General features: G+C 36.3%; 1 protein-coding gene across 1 annotated transcript in view; it reads left to right on the top strand.

Moving 5' to 3' along the window:
* Positions 1-23,680, top strand: part of gabra1 (gamma-aminobutyric acid type A receptor subunit alpha1) — a 28,877-nt gene extending 5,197 nt beyond the window's left edge. The window contains 8 exon segments of the mRNA XM_051093124.1: positions 727-794; positions 2,315-2,535; positions 4,376-4,458; positions 4,896-5,039; positions 6,809-6,961; positions 17,758-17,960; positions 20,384-20,410; positions 20,412-23,680. Coding sequence (XP_050949081.1) covers positions 727-794; positions 2,315-2,535; positions 4,376-4,458; positions 4,896-5,039; positions 6,809-6,961; positions 17,758-17,960; positions 20,384-20,410; positions 20,412-20,702 — 1,190 coding nt within the window. The 3' untranslated portion in view covers positions 20,703-23,680.
* Positions 23,681-24,564: the final 884 nt, after the last annotated feature.

The following is a 24,564-nucleotide window of genomic DNA, read 5'->3' as shown; positions in this document are numbered from 1 at the left end:
GCAGTGTAGAAAGACAAGATGTATAACTGTAATGAAAGCAAGAGATCAGTTGTTGAAAGAACTTTTGAAAATACGTTCATCGAAAGACATTAAATGCAAAAGTGTGCCTCATCAAATAATGTCACAAAGGCGACGGTGGAGAGCAGTTTTGTTCTGAACAAGCCTGTCAGGCAAAAGCACATCAAGTGAACATTGTTTTCCACATAAATGCAGATCATTTAGCACCTGACATAAATTAGCTTTGAATGGAACTGAATGATTCATTAAGTTGGCGAGGAACTCCTCACACATGCGGCATATCATTTTTAATTTTCAGTGCGTCTGTTTGACCTTAGTCGCATTACCTTAGCACCCACAAAGTGACAACATGTCATAAATAGCAAGTGATGGTCACTAACAACTTCTGACACTTGACACTTTGACACTTTTACGTTGAGGCAAGAAAGTAAGGTGCGTTTCCGCATAAACGACACAGAAGTATTTATATGTTGTAGTGAGGTTTGCTTGACGTGATTTGAAATTGTAATGCTTTGTGAAAAGAAAAAACGTGTCCCAGGAATTATTGCAAACGAGTTGCAGGAGAGAGACAGAACCCATGTGAGTGGAGAGTTTGCTGAACCTCGATTAGATCAAAGTCAGGCAGGTTGAACCTCTGGATTAAAGCGTTGTTAAAACTAATGACCAACACTGATTGACACTCAAACTCCTAATTTCTTGCTTCAACAGAGCGTGTAACCGAAGTCAAGACTGACATTTTCGTGACGAGTATTGGGCCGGTCTCGGACCATGACATGGTAAAACTTTTTTACTTTCTATAAATGTCACACGTTTTCTGTGTAGCCAGTCTTCAGAAGAGTCATTTACATGGGTAAATGTTATTTACCACACTGAAAAGCTTGAAATTTGATCATTTAATCAATGTGAAAGCCTGATTCAGTATTCAATAATAGTGGAAGTAAACTTGTAAATGTGATCGATTGATTATACATCATTAAATGCACTTTACTATATATTTAAGCACTGAGTAATATTAATTAACTACATGCACTTACTATATGATTAGGGTAGGATGAGGGTTTGATTTAGGGTCAGCTGCATGTAGTTATGCATCATTTTTTGTTATTACAATAGTAAGTACAGGTAACGTCTAACAAGGACACCGTAAAATAAAGTGTTGCCAAAAAAAAGTTTAGGACACTCTAATCACATGTAAAAAATAGATGAATGTCTTGGCATACATAAAATATCAAACCAAATTATATTTAAAAAAAAAAAAAAAAAAAAAAAAAAAAAAAACACTACATGCTTGTCAAGCAGAACATTTGACAAAATATTTGAAATCATAAATGAGAAAAACATAATATGACACTTGTTTGTTCAGGTTTATAGTGATAAACGTGATTACTGTACGTCAGAAACATCAACTAAAAATTACCTTGACAATGTAGAATGACAGAAAAAGTAAAGTGAGTTCTGAGTAGATGCCATTTAGTGTGATATACTGTATAGTGTTGTCATCAGTGAAATGACAGACATTTTGAAGTATATCTAGTGATTTTTCAGAGCCACTGTATATACTTGATTATGGAAATGTGCTCTGCTTTGTTTATTGCTTTATTCTACATAATATTTTTTTCATAACATATTCTGCAAAATATCAGATACTGATTGGATTGCATTACATTTCTCCGTCAAAGTGTGCTTTATAAATATCCTTTATGAAGCAAATCTACATGTTATCCATGCGTGTCTGTAAATCAGGTCTTCTAATTTCATAAAACAGTAAAACGCTGCCGTTGTGTTAGATTTCTTTTCTGTTTTACATTTCATTCACCCAGTTATGCGACTCTACCTAGAACATCCGGCAGTATCTGTGTCATAATGGATGATCATGCGAAAATGAAAAAAATGCTCGCAGCTATGACGATCAGTAGTTGTTAGAATGATTCATGCCGCTAATTATGGCCACCAATGCTTCAGAAAGCTCATGGCTCCTCTTGACGACTGCAGTTTTACTGAAACTACTGCACAAAAGCTACTCTATAATTACAAGTCTCAATTAAAATCCTCAAAGCATTTGAAGATAAATGAAAAAGGAGCTTGTTTTGTCCTATTTGGAGCTTGACAGCACCTGGTCACTATAAACTATAATTGTATCACACAAGTATACTGTTACTAACACATTTTTTAATAAAACAAACTAAAACTACACCTCAATTTAAACTAAATTTGAAAATATATTTTTTAAATGAAACTAAAAATGCAAAACTCCATACATGGATGAGAAAACAATGTGTTATTGGTGCTCTTGCAGGAGTACACCATAGATGTGTTCTTCAGGCAGAGCTGGAAGGACGAGAGGCTGAAGTTCAAAGGTCCCATGGCGGTGCTCCGTCTCAACAATCTCATGGCTAGCAAAATCTGGACGCCCGATACATTTTTCCACAACGGAAAGAAGTCAGTCGCCCATAACATGACAATGCCTAACAAACTTCTGCGGATCACGGAGGAAGGAACTCTGCTTTACACCATGAGGTGAAGCTGCTGCTTATTTTCATCTGCTTAGCCAGAACAGATGGTTCATCTGATCACCTTTTCATGTCGTTTCCTTTTAATGTTGGTGTTTGATCTGAAGTGATCTGGGTCTTCATCTCGCTCAGTACAGAAATATATTCAAATATATTAAAAAACAAAAAAAATGAGTATAGGTGGATAAGAGTCTTGAAATATATATTATACATTTCTAGTTTTTATTGGCTGTATCTTAAATAACATGGACCATGGATCTCATAAAGCATCCTTTTGTCTGCTTAATCAGTAGATTAGGGTGAAGATGGAAGATCATATTTGTGTTAACAAAATGAAAAATGGGAGGAATAGACTGCAGGGGGTGACATTTACTGTTCCTTCGTGCTGTCAAGCTGGAGTGAGATTGCTTATGTGTGTGACTATGTACCGTAAATGTGGGAAGAAATGAGCAGTAGTAATTGCTGTCTAAAATGGGTGGTCTGACCAGTGCCTGGTTGCATAGGGCCCCGTGGCCACCAGGGGGCCCGATTCCAGGGGTTCAGACAGCAATACATGGTAATAGTAGCTTTGATTAAATTTGCTTGTGTCAGTCGTGTGCATCAGTGTTTAAAAATGCAGAGTAAGTGATGAATTTCGAAAAGATGTGGAAATGGCAGTTGCTGCATCGTGTCTTATCGGTTTAATTCAGCATTCGCACTGTTGCCGCAGGCATTTTTGGAACGTGCATTAGCTGCATTTCCATTGACCAGTTAAATTTTACAGCTCTGCATGTTTGCTGCATGAAAATTCGACCTGATTTTCACATTGATCTGAACAAAATCAGCAGAATTGGAATAAAAAGAATAAAAATGCAAAACCACTCTCTGACAGTAGGTGGCACTTATGGGACAGCAGAAATACTGCTTTCTATTGTTATATAATGTATATAATATATAAAAAAATAAAAATATTTTGTACATAACATGTACATGTTAAATATATACATTAGTTTGTGTGTATTTATAAATACATAATAATAATACACAGTACGCACACATGTATTAGGCAAACTCAAACTTTTATTTAGTATGCGAATAATCGCGATTAATCGTTTGACAGCCCTAATACATACATGTTTGCATTTTAATCTGGACTAAAACATACCAGCTCATAATATATTATTTTTTGTTGTAATTTTTATAACGAATTGGCAGGTGTTTTTTGCTTATTTAGAGCATTAATCTCTGAAAGTAATGGTTAAACGTTTCAATTTGTTCAAGTTTGTTTAAAAAGGAAAAAATTTCCATGATTTTAGTTTGAAGGATGATTAAACTGTGTAAGACCACCTGGTAAAACTTTACGATAAGGTGTCAGTGTTGGATGTATGGTATGCATTGGGGACGAGGCACCCGAATCCATCTGTAATTAGCACAGATTTGCAGAAGATAACCATTGTTTGGCAAATAAATAATTTACAGACCGTTACATATGCATCATCTGAAGCCTTATGTTACACCTCAAATTACAAGGGAATGTTAATATGTAGCCAGTCTCCAAACTCAGCAAAGCAGAGCATTCACAGCTTATATGTACTTCGCACTGCTGACATTGTAATGTCTATATTTAAATAATCTAGTAAATGAAATACTATATTAAACACAATTGGTAAAATATATGGTCACATCTTAAAATTCAGAATGGGTGAACAGTGAATGCACATCTGTTCCACATTAATACATTGCTTTATACCGCTTAATAACAATTATACATAAATAATGCATAAATGTATTTCTATCAGGGAGGGAAAAATTTTAATTAACTGTCAAGATTCTATAATTGTATCCCGCTTTCTCTCTCTGTGTCTCAGGCTTACAGTCAGAGCTGAATGTCCGATGCATTTGGAGGACTTCCCAATGGACGCCCATGCTTGCCCCCTCAAATTCGGCAGTTGTAAGTACTGTGTCGTTTTACGCATTTACACAGAAAGTTCTCATATCACTTAGAGTCTCCGAACTGAGTAGTGTGAGCAGATGGGGACTCTCCTAGGTCCGCAGAGCGTAGAGATCATCTCTGACATAACACGTCACAAACCCGAGTTCACACAGCCAGCCGAACGGATTTAGTTAGCTCTACCCCTACCCAACTAATCCTCGCAAAGAAAGAACAGATGCGTCCGCGCTGGAGGAAGAATGAGGGGGGGGGAAGACGCATGAATAAAAAACAAGCTTGTGACTCAAAGCCATGAGGCTCTAAATATTTCAGTATCTGCTGCGTCTCCGCTGTGCTTGAGAATCCACTGCAGTATATGGCTCCGGGAAGCTCTGACAGCTGACAAGCGACTTCTTGACTTCAGACAGTTGATTCTGTGTTTTGTTTGTTTGCATCAGATGCCTACACGAGGGCTGAAGTGGTGTACGTTTGGACGCGAGGGGCGGCGCAGTCTGTGGTCGTGGCTGACGACGGCTCCCGTCTCAACCAGTATGACTTGATGGGACAGACCGTGGACTCGGGTGTGGTGCAGTCCAGCACTGGTGCGTGTTTCAGCCCTGAGATGTTTAGAAATGAAGCCTATCCAGACGATATTATGTTTTAGCGAGTTTAGCCAAAGTAGCATGCTCCAGATTTTATAATTTCCCTTGTGGATATGCAAATTATTATTCTGTTCCCTCCTTTATTGGCCAACTGATACAGGTAGTGTAACAAATAGCTCCAAAGTGGGTGACTTTGTTCAGTAGACTTATATGATGGGGGTTCATTTGTCAGACAGTGAGTACCTTGTCAATATTAATCAACCAGTCAGGAAACTCTTTTAATTACAGTATTTTGACTGATTGATGGTTTACCCTTCATTGTGTCAAGAAATGCATTTTGGCACTGTACTGTTAGGATGTTAATATAATTTGTGATCAGTGTTAGGGAGTAACTAGTTACCCATGTAATAGTGTTACGTAATTTAATTACAAAATGAATGTAACTGTAATCCATTACAGTTAATGAGAAAAACGTGTAATTAAATTACAGTTGCTTTTCATTTAACCTTTATTTATTTTGCTTTTATTTAACCAGGCAAGTCAATTAAGAACAAGTTCTTATTTTCAATAACAGCCTGGCACTTTGTGAACTTGTGAACATGTTAACAATTACAAAGGGGATTAAATCTAAATACTGTCTGCAAAAAGCTAGCATATATTGAATGATTTAAATTTGTTGCTTTGCCTGTTGTTGGCTTTTTTGTTGTTGTTAAAAATTTAGAAAAGTAATTAAAAAGTAATCGGTTACTTTACTACTTATTACATTTTGAATAGGGTAACTTGTAATCTGTGATCTATTACATTTACAAAGTAACCTTCCCAACACTGTTTGTGATGAAATCTTTTTTTAATCTCAATTTCACTTGTGGTCTCACTGTGCATCTGTTAGATTCTTCAGTCGTTTTAGAAAAAACGGCAGTTTACCGAAAGCTAATTTAGGCTACAATGCAAATTCTACTTTGCTTGTCAATAAGCACAACAGCAAAATGTGAAAACGAGCATCATCTAGAAAGAGGGTGTTCTATTTTAAGCACCATATTTGCATATAAACCATGTGATTCATATACATTCTGAATCATGAACATCTCCTGAATTGTTCCAATATCAACTAGGAGTGATTTTGTAGCATTTTGCATGTGCTCTAAATATCACATCTTCCAGATGAAAACACAATTTCACTGCAACATATGAGCACTATATGGTTATTTGTTTCCACGTGGGAAATTAAGTTGCAAAATAGCAGCATTAAACATAAAGTGCATTAGCTAAATTGTTTTCTATACATGTGGATATGGACAATCCATAAGCAAATGTGCAGTGCAGTGATTAATGAATAATGCATGATTTGGCATCATAAGTGCATACTGTATAAGCATTATTATATGCGTTAGGGTAAAGAAATAGTAAATAAAATATCTACATGATATCCATACAGATTCATTATAATTAATCTTGCATATCAGTATTTTTCTGAGAAAAAAACTCAAAATGAAGATACTTCAAAGATATTTTGTAGACGATGAGTCAATCATTGAACTGACAGAAAGTAGCTTTAGAAGTCAGGTCTGTCAGTCTGAAGTAGACATACTCATTCTGTGCTGCCGTTGTCATACGTACGGGTTAGGGGTGTGATTAATTTCATTAATTTTGTGTTAATTTCTTTTTAATCGACCATGGTGAATTAACATGTTTAATTGACTGTCCTAATACACACATTAATTAGTGTGTATACGGCTTCCTTCAAAAATCTCTTTCTCTTTCGCTTCCAGGAGAGTATGTTGTCATGACAACACATTTCCACCTCAAAAGGAAGATCGGTTACTTCGTCATCCAGACGTATTTGCCGTGTATCATGACCGTGATCCTGTCCCAGGTGTCCTTTTGGCTAAACAGGGAATCTGTCCCTGCCAGAACTGTGTTTGGTGAGTGTCCTAATTGATCTTTAAGTTAAGCAATCAATGAGCTGTTAGCATCTCCAGCTCTACAACATCTTCAGGTCTAGTGAGCTGTTGTACTATCTAGGTATCTGCTTTCTAAAGCAGCATCCGAACTGAAATGCAGTCTCATAAATGATTGATCTGGAATAATCTACCTAGGCAGCAACTGCTAGCACCACACAAACAGGGTTCCTCATGAGACAAACAGTACAGCACACAAAAGACTCGACTCACAAAGACACAGTACTCTAGTAAGCACAAAAATATATGTAAATATACATAAAATTGAAAAATATGGTAAATAGTCCAGCATTTCTCTGAGCTAATCCATTATTATTATTATTGTTGCTCATTATTATGTACACCTTACTGAATGAGCTTCTCTTACATATCTCTATGCTTCTAACCCACCTTTTCAGCACAGCTCTTGTATTAAATCAGTGTGAAATGCATCTGGTTGCCATGACAAATTCACACACTTGCTGCTGCTGCTGCACATCAAAAACTGCATCATGTTTTTTTGCCCATTTTCACTCATAGAGTTTACACTCGTTCGCTTCGCACGTTCATTATTGTAGTTTTAAAATTTCTAAAATATTGTGCTGTCTCTTGGTTCAAGCGCAAGAAGGGACTTCATATACTGCATATTTTTCATATTATTTGTTAGAATTTGTTATTTGTTTAGAAGTCATTATCCATGCTTTTCCGATTAGAGGATTCATCTTCAGGCACATCCTGAAAATCCTTTATACGCTATCTGGGTCGGCAGCTCACTAGGTAGGCAGGTTTTGGAACGGAACAGGATTTGGGGATCTTGCTTAAATTTAGCAAAAATCAACATTTTCCTGTTTCTTATTTGGTCTTAGAAACGTATCTATTTTCAGTTACAGCTTAGTTAAATCCTTACGTTTTCTTCAATACTTTATTAGAAGGCTGCATGCATTGATTGTTAGTGCTTTTAGGAGAAGCATGCAAACTGCAAAATCATAAATCCTTAATTTGACAGTGAGCACAACAGTATTCAAAGTTTTAAACTGTGCCGGGAGGATTCTGTGTGTCTGTGTGATGTATTATGTAACACATATCAGAGAAAAAAGATTTTGTTTTCTGTCAGCTTGTCAGGTTACCCTTGAATTAAGTCTCCTGACTGGGCACTTTGGATTCCCAGGCGTTTACATCCCAGACAAACATTAAAAGTTGCATCTGAGAGCTGCCTGTGCCTTAGTTCTTGCTGGGTAGCTTGAAAAACTATATTTACATTCTCTATTTTGTGAATTTGTATTCTACAAATGCACTTTGATTGAAACATGACTAAGGGGCCAAGGATATGACACACTGTAAAAAATGACCGTGAATTTAATGGTACAAGACTGTAAAAAAATTGTGCAGTAAAATCCCCTACTATATACGGTGAAAAACTGTATTGGACATTGGATGTCATTTTACAGTAGTATACCGTTTTTCGAAGTGAAAAAGTGAATAACCGTAAATTGACATTCCCAGAATTCCCTGCGTTACATTTCTTTTTAAATAACTGTTTCTTTTTAGTTTTTTCTTATCAGTTTTGCACATTAGAGTTGTATGTTACAGCTAATGTTGTTAAATTAATGTTTATTGCATTATTTCAGTTCCATGTGTGTTTAGTGTTTGTGTGAAAGACATCTTCTATATATATGTTAGTATTTAAAAGCTGCTTGTGATGGGCTTTGGTTCATCATGTGATTTTCTCATCACCACCTGCTTTTGGTGGCTATTGGTGTATTACAAAGGTACAAAACAGATTTCAGTACTTCAATATGTTGGTTAACATTACATTAGCTAATAAAATTATGGTGTTTAAATGTAAATTTAAGTTAAAACCGTAAAGCCGTGCTTTTTTTTACTATAAATTTCACACATTTTTTTACAGTGCACTTTTTGTAAAAAAAAAAAAAAAAAAGAGTGCCTTGTTGGCAAAGGCTATTTACAATAAGTTTGCCCATCATTGTCTCATTGGCTGAGTTTGTATCTGCCCTTTTTCAATCTTTTTTTTTTTCTCTTTCGCCAGCTTGGAGAGGCATTTTTGGAAAGAAAGAAAGAAATGTTTAAAAATAAAAGTGGAAAATTGCCTAATGTGTGTTTAATAGTGGGAACTAAGTTTTTAATCTGTATTTAGTAACTGTAATTGAAATAGGATGTGGTACCGTCTTGTTGATCAGTTTAGTGTCTGTTATTTTCATTATTCCATTTAGAATATAAATAACTTCCAACTGATTCTGCACTACTGATAGAAATTAAGAAATGATTGTCATTGTCACCAGGTTTTATCACCATCGATCTATTTATGGGATTCAAATATTCTCAAGATCAAACAAGATAATTAACCCACAAATCAGACCCTGGATATAGCAATTGTCATTTTGAAATGTGCTGTATATCATATTTTCTGCTACTCCTCCTTCAAATTTTGTCTAAATGGTTAGATAATCACTGGACCAAGCCACACAGCAATGAGTGAACATAACTTTCATATTCATCTCTCATGTTGTGCCAGAATTGGATGAGAGACTCTATCTCAGCAACTCTTCAATCTATCAAAGCACAATGTCTCCATTACATGCAACCCTGGTTCCCTAAGTAAAGAACAAGACGCTGTTTCAGTAGCTGACACCATTGAAACCCTCTAGATTAAGGTCAATGCCAAGAACCAAACCTACTTGAAAGTCAAAATTCTTTCCAAACCTGACTCCAACAGTTCAAATGGAGGCCTTGTTAAACCTTCCAGTCCTGGGATGGAAAACAAGCATATTGGAAATGTCTCAGTCATATCCTCCATTCTCCAGGCCTCAACTTGTTCCCCGACTTGGGAAATCCATATTGCCTTTGTGACAGAAACTTATTCTGCACCCAGAGAAGAACAGGCCACAGTAACCTCCACATTGGGCGTGAATGCATTTTCCCTTGACGGTTTATGTGCGAGACTACTGACATGGTGTCCTTCCTGACGACAACATGCCAGTCTTGCGTGTCTGGTAGTAAATACCTCCAAGCTTGAAAGTCTAACATCTTGAAGCAGTTTTTGTGACACGTGAGATCATTGCTCTTCCAGAGTCCGTAAGCTAGACGACCTTTGTAAACATCCTCCCAACCTACTGACTAGGCATCTGTTGTAATCATCTTGCTGTGACGGATAATGCTCAAAGGAACACCCAGAGTCAAAAACTGGAGTTGTTTCTGAGGTAGCAGTGTCCGATATCGTGTTTGTGCATTGAGAATGCCAACAGAGACCAACAACTCAACTTTCGACCCACCACTGAAACAGTCTCACATTAAAGAAGTCCACTTCCAGAACAACAATTTACAGATAATGTACTCACCCCCTTGTCATCCAAGATGTTCATGTGTTTCTGTCTTCAGTCGTAAAGAAATTATGTTTTTTGAGGAAAACATTTCAGCATTTTTCTCCATATAATGGACTGATATGGTGCCCCGAGTTTGAACTTCCAAAATGCAGTTTAAATGCAGCTTCAAACGATCCCAGCCAAGGAAGAAGGGTCTTATCTAGCGAAACGATTGGTTATTTTAACAAAAATAATACAATTTAAATAGTTTTTAATCTCTAACGCTCATCTTGTTTCGCTCAAACACTCTTCCCGACCTCTGTTTTTGTTCCAGTTCATGACAGTTAGTGTATGTTGAAAAACTCCCATCTCATGTCCTCAACTTCAAAATCGTCCTGCATCGCTGTTTTACCTTTTTTGTTAAGGGTGTTTGATCTTTTTTGCATGTTCACTTTGCAAAGACTGTGTCTGTACTTCTGCAGTGATGTAGGATGATTTTGAAATGATTTTTGAAGTTGAGGGAGAAAGTACGATTGGAGTTTTTCAACATACCCTAACTGTCTTGAGCCAGAATACACAGAGTTCAGGGAGAGAAAGACAAGACGAGCGTTTGAGATTAAAAAGTATTTAAATTGTATTTTTTTAATGAAAATAAGTGATTGTTTCGCTAGATAAGACCCTTCTTTCTCGGCTGGGATCATTTACAACCGCATTTGGGATCGTTTGAAGCCGCATTTAAACTACATTTTGGAAGTTCAAACTCAGGGCACCATATCAGAACATTATATGGAGAAAAATCCTGAAATGTTTTCCTAAAAAACACAATTTCTTTACGACTGAAGAAAGAAAGACATGAACATCTTGGATGACAAGGGGGTGAGTACATTATCTGTAAATTGTTGTTCTGGAAGTGGACTTCTTCTTTAAGCAGACCCAACAGTATCACCAGTGAAGCCGCTGCTATGAGATCCATAAGCCTGCATACAGACCTACAGGAATGTCTCACTTTGCTCTGAATCAATTCAAGCTGGACTCAGGCAGTAGACAATCACTCCTGCATCGTTAATGAGTTCAGTTCCACCCCCAGGAACACAAAACACTCTCTCTAGCCTCTGTAGGTGATCGAGAACAATATGTCAATGCTGAGATTCCAAATTCTCAGACTGTGCTAAAATCAGCCAGTCCTCGAGGTAATTAAAAACACATATGCCCTTGAGCCTGAGCAGAGCCAGAGCAGTGTGCATGCACAAGGTGATGAGGCCAAGCCTAAGGGAAAAACTGGAACCGGTGAACTTTGTCCCCAAATACAAATCCCAGTATCACGTACAAACCACCACAGAGCAGACAAAGCAGAATCAGCGGTGGAGCAATTGACTGCACAAGCCAGTTTTTGATAGCCTGAAGCGACAAATCGGTCCGCGCCTCCTGAACACTCAATGGGGAAGAGCGTTGCCTGCCCACTGCCAAACTCCTCAGATTCCAAATCGGAAGTAGACAGAACTAGGATGACAGGGCCAACCTTTCTCCTTTTCTCGAAAAGAAAAGGCATTGTGTTCCACTTTAAAGGAGAAGTCCACTTCCAAAACAAAGATACACATATAATGTAGTCACCCCCTTGTGATCCAAGCTGTTCATGTCTTTCTTTCTTCAGTCGTAAAGAAATTATGTTTTTGGAGGAAGACATTTCTGCATTTTTCTCCATATAATGGACTGATATGGTGATACAATGCAGCTTCAAACAATCCCAAATGTGGTTGTAAACAATCCCAGCCAAGGAAGAAGGGTCTTATCTAGCGTAACGATCAGTTATTTTTATAAACATAATATGATTTATATACTTTTTAATGTCAAACGCTCGTCTTGTCTTACTCTGCCTGAACTGTTTTTCTTCCGGTTCATGACAGTTAGTGTATGTCGAAAAACTCCCATCTCATGTTCTCAACTTCAAAATCGTCCTATATCGCTGTTTTACCTTTTTTGTTAAGGGTGTTTGAACTTCTTTGCATGTTCACTTTGCAAAGATTGTGTCGGTACTTCTGCAGCGATGTAGGATGAGTTGAGGGAGAAAATACGATTGGAAATACAAGTTTTTGGAATACCCTAACTGTCATGAGCTAGAATACAAAGAGTTCAGGGAGAGCCGGACAAGATGAGCATCTGAGATTTAAAAAGTATTTAAATTGTATTATTTTTATTAAAATAACTGATAATAACTGATAACCTTTCTTCCTCGGCTGGGATCATCTACAACTGAATTTGTGATCGTTTGAAGCTGCATTTAAACTACATTTTGGAAGGTTAAAATCGGGGGACCATATCAGTCCATTATATGGAGAAAAATCCTAAAAATGTTTTCCTCAAAAAAAATTTTTTCTTTACGACTGAAGAAAGAAAGACAGGGAACATGCAGTGAGTTGAAACAGTGAGCTGAAACACAATAAAACTCTGAAGACAGCATGGGCAGATAAACCGTTTTCCTGAAGAAAAGAAATCTTAGTGGCCTAATGAATTGGAATAAGAATCTCACTGAGCTTCAGACAATCGTCACACCTGAAGGGTATTCCCAACTATATGTCAGCTTTATAGTTCATCATCTTGAGGAATGTTATCCGTCATTTGTCTCTTTTTGCCACTTTTTGTGAAGAGGCAACATCTTGATTCGTGACACTGAACTACATTATACACCTATCTTGTATGAGCATCCTTAACAAGTGTCAAAACACAAGCACTTAAGACCTAAATAAATACAGGGAGTATAAATAGTATGTTTCTGCAGTTATGGAATTTAAATTAAATTATACCTTTAAATGAAATGTATATGTAGCAGAATGTGCAAGCTCTTTTCCTTATAATAAGAGTAAATGATGACCATGGCTGTCCTATCAGTGTTGCCAAGTCTGAGGAATTGGGCTACTTTAACACTTTTGCACCGGGTTGTTTTTCATGCCCGCGGGTGAATCGACCCCAATAACAATATATTTAGCCCCTGGAGTGCTAACTTTACCAAGGGAACCCTTGGGGGACACTCCTCAAAACGCAACTGGGCTACTTTTAGGCTTTTGAGTAGCAGTTGGGTGGGTTTTGTTGTGAAAACCTGGCAACCCTGTGTCCTGTCCACTTCCAGTACTCTGGAACATTCTGCTAAATTATTATTGTTGTGTTCTATGGAAAGTCATACGGTTTTGGAACTGCATAAGGATGATGAGCATGAATAGATAACGATTAACCATAAGTACATAAGCATGAGTAGATAATGAGTACATATGACTTTTTATGGTGAGATTTCCTTTTAAGTGTCAATGGTGTAAATCTCCAAGATAGCATAACACACTGACGAACAGCCCTGCAGTTCCAGAACTTGATATATAACAAGGCATAATGCCGATAGTGTGGTTTATGTTGGTGAGAGGAAGTCAGTAATGTCAGAAGAATATGATGTTAAAGAGAAATGATGACTAGTATTATGGGTCCATAGGAGGAACTACCTGTATATCATAGAAGCAGCAGCACAAAGCTGAACATATTGTGCTGAAGATATTACTCCAGAGACCTGGGTTTTTTGAAGCAAATTAAACCAGAGAGAAGGTTTATATTGCTGCTGGAAAGGTCTCAAGACCAGGATAACATTGTTGAGACATAGAACTGTGAGCTTAATATTATCAGTGCAGAGAGAAAGAGAAATAGCTAAATAACTCAAGACAGCTGGAACTCAAATTACACCAAACACAACTGCTGAAAAGGCCCTTTTAAGAAGTAGTCTCCAACACCACAGATAAACTAAATTTCAACATGCAGTTCTGAGAGTAATATGGAAATTAAGCCATGCCTAGAATGTGAAAGTGTTGAATAGTATATAAGAAAGTCATTAATTGAATTATTTTGTTGAAATTCCATTAAAAGAAAGTTTTGGGGGGGGTTCTCTCCATTAGCATAACCAAACAGAAATGCAAAAATAATTATTTCAAACATGTTTCTCGAACACTCCCCCTGTCTGCCACTGGTTAGTTAGACAGATAGACTGTCATCAAAGACTCACACCATTGTTTGAGCTTTGTTGTGTCCATTTGGTTGGGATGCCGAAACAAAACTGAGAAATGTTTTGATTGCACCATATAGCTTATAACACTGTAATGCACATAACGGAAAAAAAATATGTATATATTTTTTATACTGTTTCATACTGGGCAGCTACTAAGCAAACAAACACACTTAAGAAATGCCTCATAACATGCATCCATTTCAGGCAAGACATAGTGTGAAAAAAATAATAATAATAATTTTATAGACATTTTATTGCTTTGTTACATGCTTGCCAAAAAGAAAATTAGCTCTTCTTTTTTCTCCATCATAGTCTCCACAGGCTTTCTTTCCCTAACAACATTACTAAACACCTTCGAGAGTTCATTTCATTTTTGTTGCAATATCATTAGTCATTGTTCCTTAATTTGTCTCCTGTCCTGTTGTGTGCGTCAAGGAAAATATTAAAAGATATGTTCAATGTTTGGACAAGATGAGTGGAAATTTTTAATAGCCATGCTAACTAACCATAATTAGAGCTTTACGGGTGTATGTTTATTGAATGTGAAATACCTGTGACTATCAGCCTGTCGTTTCACATAGACACTTTAGGCAAAAGCTGCTCTAAATATTTAGTTATTTTATTGTAAAAAGTACTCAAGTACCAAAGATACCTTATTGGCATGTTTGTCACGTGAAAGCAAACAGCAATTTGGTGTTACTTTTCACCGGTGTTACTTTTGTAGCTTAAGAACAGATGACAAACATTTTTAATGATGCTGTGAGAATCAGTGTTTGCCGAGAGGATCAGTCTGACTTCAGGATGAAGGTTCGGGCATGTGTTGGACAGAAAAGATAGTGGTAATAAAATATGCAGTTTAATTTCATTCAACAGGACACATAATTCATACTAACGAATGTTTGCCAGCTGTCACTGTTCACATTGAAAATGTGTTCTAAAATTTATAGAAATACTGTCTAGAGCACTGAATGCATTGTCTGCCGCAGATCTTGCCTCATTACAGAAGCTCTCTGTGAGGAAACATGGTCACAAAACAGAAAAAGCTCTCAGAAGTTCTTTGTACTTCAAGTAGGTCGGTATAAATTATCTCTAATTTGAACTGGTGACAGAGTATGCTAATGAATGATTAGAACATCGATGGAGCAGCTGAAATGAGCACTGAGGGTAGAAATCATGTGGCTATGGAGGCCATTGATCTGATAGAACAAGTGACTATTTCATTTCAGTTATTCTTTTGGAAGGCTCATATTAATGATTAACTAAAATCAACATTTTAATATAGGCTAGCATTCATCTGAAAGAAGTCCTGTGCAAAGAAGTCATTGTTCAGTTAATGTAGCATTCTAATATAACTTGTAATTTTAGCTCTGCATTAGTCTAAAATGCAGATATGATCTGTGAGCTACATAAATTATAACATTATTTGGGTGATTCTATAATTGTGGGTACATCTCATGTCCGTGAAGTACATTTTTAATATATTTTCATTAATATTAAGCCCGATGCTTAATTTTCTAGTACATAATTATATTTTTCCTAAACACACTACTGTATGTTGAAAAAGCCATATCTTTTGTTAAAAAATGATGTTCCTATCACATACAACCCTGGTATTCAGCTGACAGATTTTGTAAAGTTGCTCATTCTACTCTGCATTTAAGCATGAAAATTATCTTAAATATCAGTTAATTTCATAGTTTTGCCTTCAGTTAGATTAGGTTATCAAGACATTTGGGTGTGCTCTTCAAAAATAATAAGTGTTTATTGTGATATAACTTGTTTTATTTGTTTCTGAAAAAAATATTGTCAACTGAGTTACCCGCTAGAAACCCCCCTTAAAAAGGAATGGTGTGTCCTATTCTTGCATATCTTGCACGGTATGATGATATTTCCTCTAGAAGCCCATGGATAAAACATTGGAAGTTGTTAGAAGTTCTTTCTCTTTCCCCTTATATTGGTTAAACTAGCAAAGCTGTGTCAGGACTGGATTAATTGACTGTCAACAGTGTTACCCAAGTATTATTGCTGCAAATTTGAACAAGACGGTTTAACTAAAACTTATGTTTTGTTTATGAAAATATTTTTCTAAACACACCATATGCTCAGTAGTTCTAGGCTTCCGTGTTGAATATAGACCCAAAACATTAAAATGTCAACTAAATTACCTGTCAGCTGTGTTGCAACATCGCTCTTTACTAATATCTGTTTCAGATGCACACCTTAAATATTCTTAATTATTAGATGATGTTTTTATTTTTCATAATGTATACTATCGCATACTCTCATCAGCCACTTTATTTGGTCCACCTGTTCAACTGTTTGTTAATGCAAAAATATCTAATTAGCCAATCACATGGCAGCAGTGCATTTAGGCATGTAGACATGGTCAAGATGTTCTGGGGGAGAAAGTTGATTTAACAGACTGTGAATGTGGCATGATTGTTGATTTCAGTCGGGCTGGTCTGAGTATTTCACTCACAACCATCTCTAACATTCACAGAGAATGGTCAGAAAATAAGAAAACATCCAGCAAATGGCAGTTCTGTGGGCGAAAATGCCTTGTTGATGCCAGAGGTCAGAGGAGAATGGCCTGACTGGTTTGTGCTGATAGAGAGACAACAGTATCTCAAATAAACACTTGATACAACTGAGGTTTGCAGTAGAGCATCTCTGAACCTTAAAGCTGATGAGCTCCAGCAGCAGAAGACACACCGAGTGTCACTCCTGTCAGCTAAGAACAGGAAACTGAGGCTACGATTCACACGGGCTCACCAAAATCAGACAAGAGAAGATTGGAAAAAGGTTGCTTGGTCTAATGAGTCTTGATTTCTGCTGCATCGTTTGGATGGTTGGGTCAGAATTTGGAATTAACAACATGAAAGCATGGATCCATCCTCGGTACAATGGTTCAGGCTGCTGATGGTGGTGTAATGGAGATTTTCTTGGCACACTTCGGGTCCCTCAGCACCAGTTAATCACCACAGCCTACCTGAGTATTATTGCTGACCACATCCGTCCCGTTATGGCCACAGTGTACTCATCTTGAGATTGCCCTTCCAGCAGGATAACATACCATGTCACAAAGCTCAAATCATCTCAAACTGGTTTCTTGAACGTGACAGTGAGTTCACTTTACTCAGATGGACTTCACAGTCAGCAGACCTCAGTCCATTAGAGCAACTTCGGGATGTGGCGATTCACATCATGGATGTGCAAATCTGTAGCATCTGCATGATGCTGTCATATAAATATGAACCAAAATCTCTGATAAATGTTTCCAGCACATCGTTGAATCAGTCATGAAGAATTAAGGCAGTTTTGAAGGCAAAAGCAGCGTAACACCATTAGACTAAAACACTATTTTGTTTTCTGGCATATAGTTGTTTAATGTAGACACTTTTCATATGTTTTGTGCATTGCAGGAGTGACCACTGTCCTTACCATGACCACCCTGAGTATCAGCGCCAGAAACTCTCTCCCTAAGGTGGCCTATGCCACAGCCATGGACTGGTTCATTGCCGTTTGTTACGCCTTTGTCTTCTCGGCTCTCATTGAGTTTGCCACTGTAAACTACTTCACCAAGAGGGGTTACGCCTGGGACGGGAAAAGTGTGGTGCCCGAAAAGGTAAAGCCATTTCAGTGTTCAATTTAAAGAAAATGATCTTATAATTCTAAAAATCTCAAAACATTAATTTAAAATGAAAAATGATTTTTGTATTATTATCATGACTTTAAATTGTAATGACTTACTAATAATGAGAAAATTTCCTATAAGTTTGATTTAGTATCTCATAGAAGTTTTTCGTAATAATTTGAAATGTTATTTTAATAATTACTTAATGTAATCATGTGCAAAGCAACAAACTGGGTGACCTTAGGTTACGCTATCAACATCCACTGGTCAGAGCTATATAAATGCGAGAACACGGCATGTACAGTAGTTGTTCATAAAAATCTAATCTGTCATATTATTGTTGCATTAAAGATAGTTAATCTGTATATAGTCGTTTAGTAATTTCTACTACTTATTTCTTGTACCAACAAGTCTGTAGCACAGGGAGTGATGATCCGTGAATAAAACAGTACACGTATGTCTCTAAGATGTCTGACGCTTCATCCGTAAATCATCTGTTATGTACAAAGATCTGTTACTCATCTCTTCAAGGCAGTTTTAGGTACATTCTAAATTCATAAACCTCTTAAAGACATTTTCTATGTCTATTTGACAGGAGTCATTTTAGAGATATATTGCAGATCAGCAGTACAGCAGATCAGATGTCTCCACGAGGTACCTGTGTTATCAGGGAGACGAATATACCTAAACATAAGCCCACACGTACAGCTAACTGTATTTTCTTATTTCTGATAAACTGTACAGTATGTTACAGTAACCTTGAAAGTTTACACTTGTAAAACTACTTCTTACTTTCTGGTCAGCCTTTCTCAAGCAATGTTTGTTTTAAACGTTTTTATGTAGTTATGAGCAGTGTTGAATTAGTTACTCTAAAAAGGGCAAATAATAAATAGTTACTAATTACATCTTCAACAGTGTAATTATATTACTGTACTAATTATTCTCTTTAATAAGTATTGCATTACTTATTACTAATTACTTTCTAGATGCCATATCAACCTCGACCAGTTGAGCAATACAAGGATAGACATGAAACTGCCCTTTTAATTCTTTGATTAATAATATGTGACCTTTGACCACAAAACCAGTCATAAGGGTCAATTTTCTGAATTAATAAGCTTTCCATTGATTTCCTATGGTTTGTTAGGATAGAACAATATTTGGCCGAGATACATCTATTTCAATATGTAGAATCTGAGGGTGCAAAAACATCAAAATAGTGAGAAAATCGCCTTTACAAGTTGTCCAATTAAATTTCTTAAAAATGCATTTTACTAATCAAAAATTAAGTTTTGATACATTTAATAATGATATTTGGCATAAAAGAAAAATCAATCATTTTGACCCATACAGTGTATTTTTGGCTATTGCTACAAATATACCCCAGTGACTTAAGACTGGTTTTGTGGTCCTGGGTCACATATAAAACTACATAAATAATTCTTGAACTGACCAAAGTATTTTAAGGGAGAATGTAACATTAAAAGCATATATAAAAAAACACAAAAAAACATTAGATGATAAATTTTGCTGTCAAATCCACTATTGTTTTATAAAAAATTGTCCTATAGTCTAATGCAATTACAGCAGTAATTTTAAAAAACTGTAATTAAATTACAGAAAAATTAAGAAGTAATCCCTTCCTTTACCTATTCAAGGGAAACTTAATTACGTAGTAAATGCATTACACCCAATACCGGTTACAAGATGTTAAGTCATTATACCAAGAAAGATTCTCATTTTTTTTTTATGTGAAAGTTGTTCATTACATGAAAGTTTCTTATGCATCTCAGGACTAAGTGCAACATAACATGTTTAAACATTATAAATCCTTATTGAAAAGCATATAAATGCAAAGAATGGACAGTTTCCAGCAAATACTGACAGAAATGTCGCCTGTTCTTCACATAAAATCACTGTTTGACTTCAGAATACCTGGAATATAGTGTACAGTAATAGAGAGCTTCGACTGTGACGTCAAAACCTGGAAAACTAATTTGCCATGGGTTCCCTTGAGATTTTCCTATAGGTTTTTATAATGGGCTTTTTCAATTTATGAGTAAAACAAGGTCCGTGGTAAACATCAATTGACGATACTTGGACATTTTGCTCTACACTGTAAATTACACACACCTATACTGAAAGTGCAAATTGTGAACCAGTTTATTTTTGAAAACATATGTTTGTAATAAGTAACTAGATAGGACCAAAACATCCAATTATTGTCAGGTTATGTTTACCACAGACCTTATTTTACACCTAAATTGAAAAACCTCGTAAGAGGATCTTGAGGGAACCCATGGCCAATTGGCGGAAAAAAAATAAATGAAGCAGAATCTCAATGATTCTATAGTTAGGTATCAACAATAGTAACTAACAACTGATGATATGTTTCCTGTTGACCTCCTTTGCAGCAAAAGAAGAAGAAGGAGTCATTACTAAAAAAAGAACAACACCTACACGGCTGCGACGGCAACAGCGTTTGCTCCGAACATTGCCAGAGACCCTGGTTTGGCAACTATTGCTAAAAGTGCCCCCCCTCCACCAACCGAGCCCAAGGAAGAGCCAAAACCCAAACCTCCCGAGGCCAAGAAGACCTTCAACAGCGTGAGCAAGATCGACAGGATTGCCAGAATAGCCTTCCCGCTGCTCTTCGGAACCTTTAACTTGGTGTATTGGGCCACTTACTTGAATAAAAAACCCAAAATACAGGGCGCCCTGCAGCCACACTAATTCTATCTCCTCGGTTTTTCATGTTTCTTTTGTTTTTTTTCTTATGTTTCTAAACGATAACAAAAAAAAGTGAAACGAAACTATTTGTTTCAATGATAGTCAAGCTCCCACTTTCAAGTTTGTGTCAACATATGTAACATACTGTATCTTCCTATATGATGAAGAGAGGAACTGTATTATGTACAAACCACTGAACCGGAAGGGAATTCATACCTACTATATATACAAACCGACAGAGTATATCAGACCTGAGAAAACGCTATTCTGCAAATGCACTTAGAATTATAGTTTAAAACTCCCTTCCTTAAGGAATAGTTAACCCAAAAAAAAAGATTCAGTCATTAAATACTTTTCCTCATGTTGTTTCAATCCTGTATGCTCTTGTAGAACACAAAAGAGGACACTTTTTGTCATTAAAATGGTAGTTTGTCCCGAAAAGGACAAATAGTCCAACAACAAGCACCGTAAAAGTAAAAGTAGTCCATGCAAATCACGCACTTTATTCCGAGTCTTCTGAAATCCTGTTTCTCACATGAAGCTACCACATAGAATTACAGATGTGTATGCAGTATTTTTATGGCGCTTGTCCTTTTTGGACATATGTGCTTACTATGTTGTTGTATGTGTAAACATTTTAAAGTATCTTCAACTTTTGTGTCGCAGACAAAAAAACAGACGACAGGGTTAAAACAACATGAGGGTGACATAAAAAAAACAAAAACAAAAAAAAAAAGCAGGGTGAACTATTCTTTCAAGATTCTTTTAACATAAAATCTGTTTTTGCATTACATTAGCAATGTACATGGAATAAGTTTGCATGGGTGAAGCTTTCTATACCCAGTTAAAACAGCTTGATTTAAACAGTCACGTGTTCCTCTGTTTTCTTTAGCCTGTGTTCTGGATCTTACGTTATTTGACCTTATATTCTACTAGGGTTCCATTAACAGCAATAAAACATGTCTCAGTGGGGAAAAAAAAAACAATCATTTACTCATGGATATAAAAAGTGTAGAGAAAAGATTAATGTGTATATCATAAAGCATACTATTTATTTTGTTTTCATGTAAATATTATGAAATCTTAGAGATGTCAATATTAATTTTGAGCTTTGCTAAATGTAACTACAAGGTACAAACTCAGTGCTTGACGGAGAGAGCGAGTGCGTTGTGTTTCGATTTGCGCAGATCATTGAGGACATTCGGGTATATGAGTATTTCGTTTATTTTTATGTTTTTTTTCCTAGATCCACTAGTTTCGATTTACCTTTTGATGATTAAGCGTGTGCCGACGCATTTAAATGAAAACTAGTGTAAAGAGTTTTTGAAAAGGGACTTAAGTAGATACTTAGAAAGAATGTAAACGTCTGTCTTGGTGTCGGAATGCGATTTTTGTATTTAGCAGTAAAATACTCTTTGTTTATTTTGGTAGATGTTTTTTGAAAGAGAAATTGCGGGATATAAAAACGATGGCACTGGGGTTTATCACTTCAGCGCTGCTACTCACTAGCGTCGCTTTAAAGTGAACGAGTCGGAGCGGATCAAGAGTAGTGCCTTGTATATATTTGCAAGTTAAGGAAGTACTTTCTTAGAAGGTGCTCTCTTTGTTTCTTTGAATTAGATATGGGCAACCTTTCAAAAACATCACTGAAGAAGAAAGTATCAGCCACACTGCCTTTTGTCTCACATGCCATATATTCCATTACAGACATGTTTATCACTGCTTGTTAATGAAAACTAAAAGAAGACATGTCTAGCTATTAGCCATGTATGTGAATACACTGTTCTACATATGAATATGTCTTGTAGTGCTATAACAATGCCAAATTTTTTATGTTCGTGGCATGTCAGTTGCTCCTCAAGCACCTATTGAAAAGAAACCAAACTTATAAAGAGTATCCTCTCTATTTTTGGACTGAGAGAAAAAAAGAAGTTCTCTTAAATGAGGAACTTTGACATTATCATACTTTACTTTGATGTAGCAATATAGATTAGTAAGGGCTTTTTTGTGATGGAAGTGATAAAAGGCACACCGTTCTGATCAGTCTGAGTTGCTATTCTCGATATGTTGATGTATGCCTGAAATACAAGAAGCTCTTATAAGTTGGCAGTACTCCTCTGTTTTTTGTCAATTTGTTACTTTCTGTGTTTAAATTGCACTTCTTTCTTTTTCAAAATGATGAATACATGCACACACATTTTTAAATAATGGATGTTTTTGGGGTATGCCACTGGATCAGGATATTTCTGTCGCATTATCTGGACTCCGTGATGCAGATAAATGTCATGTTACCCCTCTTTCTTTTATCCTTTGATCTTCACAAAGACCCTTTTGACAGTATCTAGGAGTTTGCTGAGTTTGTGCCAGATCGAGCAAAGACCGAAAGTTTACTCTGGGATATGTGTGAAAACAGTATGCAAATGCACGGTCCTGGGTTCCTTTGGAGCCAGACTTTTGTGAATGCGGTAAAATTATGAGTTCATTGATACTGATGTTTAATATCATGTTGAAATATATATATATATATATATATATATATATATATATATATGCAGACACACATTTTCCATGATGATACTTGTTCTAAGGATGCAACATTTCATTTGTACCAACCTCTTGTTATGCATTTTGCACATTATAGGCATATTTGATATTTATGTAGTTAGCTTTGTGCTATGCAAGGATAGCTTTGAACCATATTATTTAGCTTCTCACCCCTCCTCACTGTCGTTTCCAGTATATATTGTAAAAAGTCAGTTATGAACTGTTCACCCTATTTAGCTGTGGGACTGTTTGTCATTCTGAAAGCATGTAAAGACGGGTGGTTCAGATCCGGAATAATCTATTTTAAAGACAGGGTAATGTGGCAATAAAAAAAGATGGATTGAAAAGAATATTTCAGTTAGTGTATTATACTATTTACACAACAGATAGTAGATATATTTAGATTGTTTTGTTGCATCTAATAATATATTTTTGATGACCTGTGTTATGGATTAAGAGTTTGTAATTTTATTTTAATTGTTTTATGGGAGATTATAGCATTTCATATGCATACCAGATTGTGAAAGTGGTTTAATTTTTGATTTTGCAATGTACTGAAGAAATCCAACACACACTGTAATTAAGAAAAAAAAAACTACATTTGTGCTTGGCAAAAGTTGAAGTAACTACTAACTCAAAGGATGAACATGTGCATAAATGGTCATCGACACAAACAGCAGTGTGCACAAGTCCAGAGGCAAAGTATGATTTATTCTGTACTGTACACTGGGAAATCGTCTTTGTAAAGGTTTGCTTTCTTAAATGTTATGGCCCTGTAGAATTTGATTATCTTCATTAGTCATACAATAAAAGAAAAAAAATCTGTCCATTTTTGTTGTTTTAATTGCATGATGCATATTTTTTGCCTTGTTTTCCTTGAGTAGGGAACGAGATGCTGCATTCTGCCACTGCCTTTCATTAGACGTTCCCTTTAGTGGGTTTACGCAACGCTGTGTCAGTAGCTAATGTAATGGGAACACTACACCACAGCACCATACTGCAGGTACATAGAGGAATATGTACTGACATCAGTTCAAACAGATAACCGGGAGGGAACAAATCCATGTCCATATTATAAAATCTGACAAAAGTGAATAAAATAAGATGAATGTCCTTCAGAGACGCACCGTTAAATAAGAAGCAACACCCTGAGTAGTGAGCTGAAATACTAGGAGTGGATGTGACTCCACACGGCTGCTAAGCGATAGAAATTATATTCTCTCCCCCACTGCAACAGCCTTTGCTTCATAGAAGCAACACGAGTGAATGAAAACTGATGGATGGAAAATTGACTGGTCTTTGCTGCAGTATCGTGGATATT

This window comes from Labeo rohita, chromosome 21, assembly GCF_022985175.1.
Source record: "Labeo rohita strain BAU-BD-2019 chromosome 21, IGBB_LRoh.1.0, whole genome shotgun sequence".
NCBI lineage: Eukaryota > Metazoa > Chordata > Actinopteri > Cypriniformes > Cyprinidae > Labeo > Labeo rohita.
The sequence above is the reverse complement of the archived record's forward strand: the minus strand, read 5'-3'. Positions and strand labels throughout refer to the sequence as shown.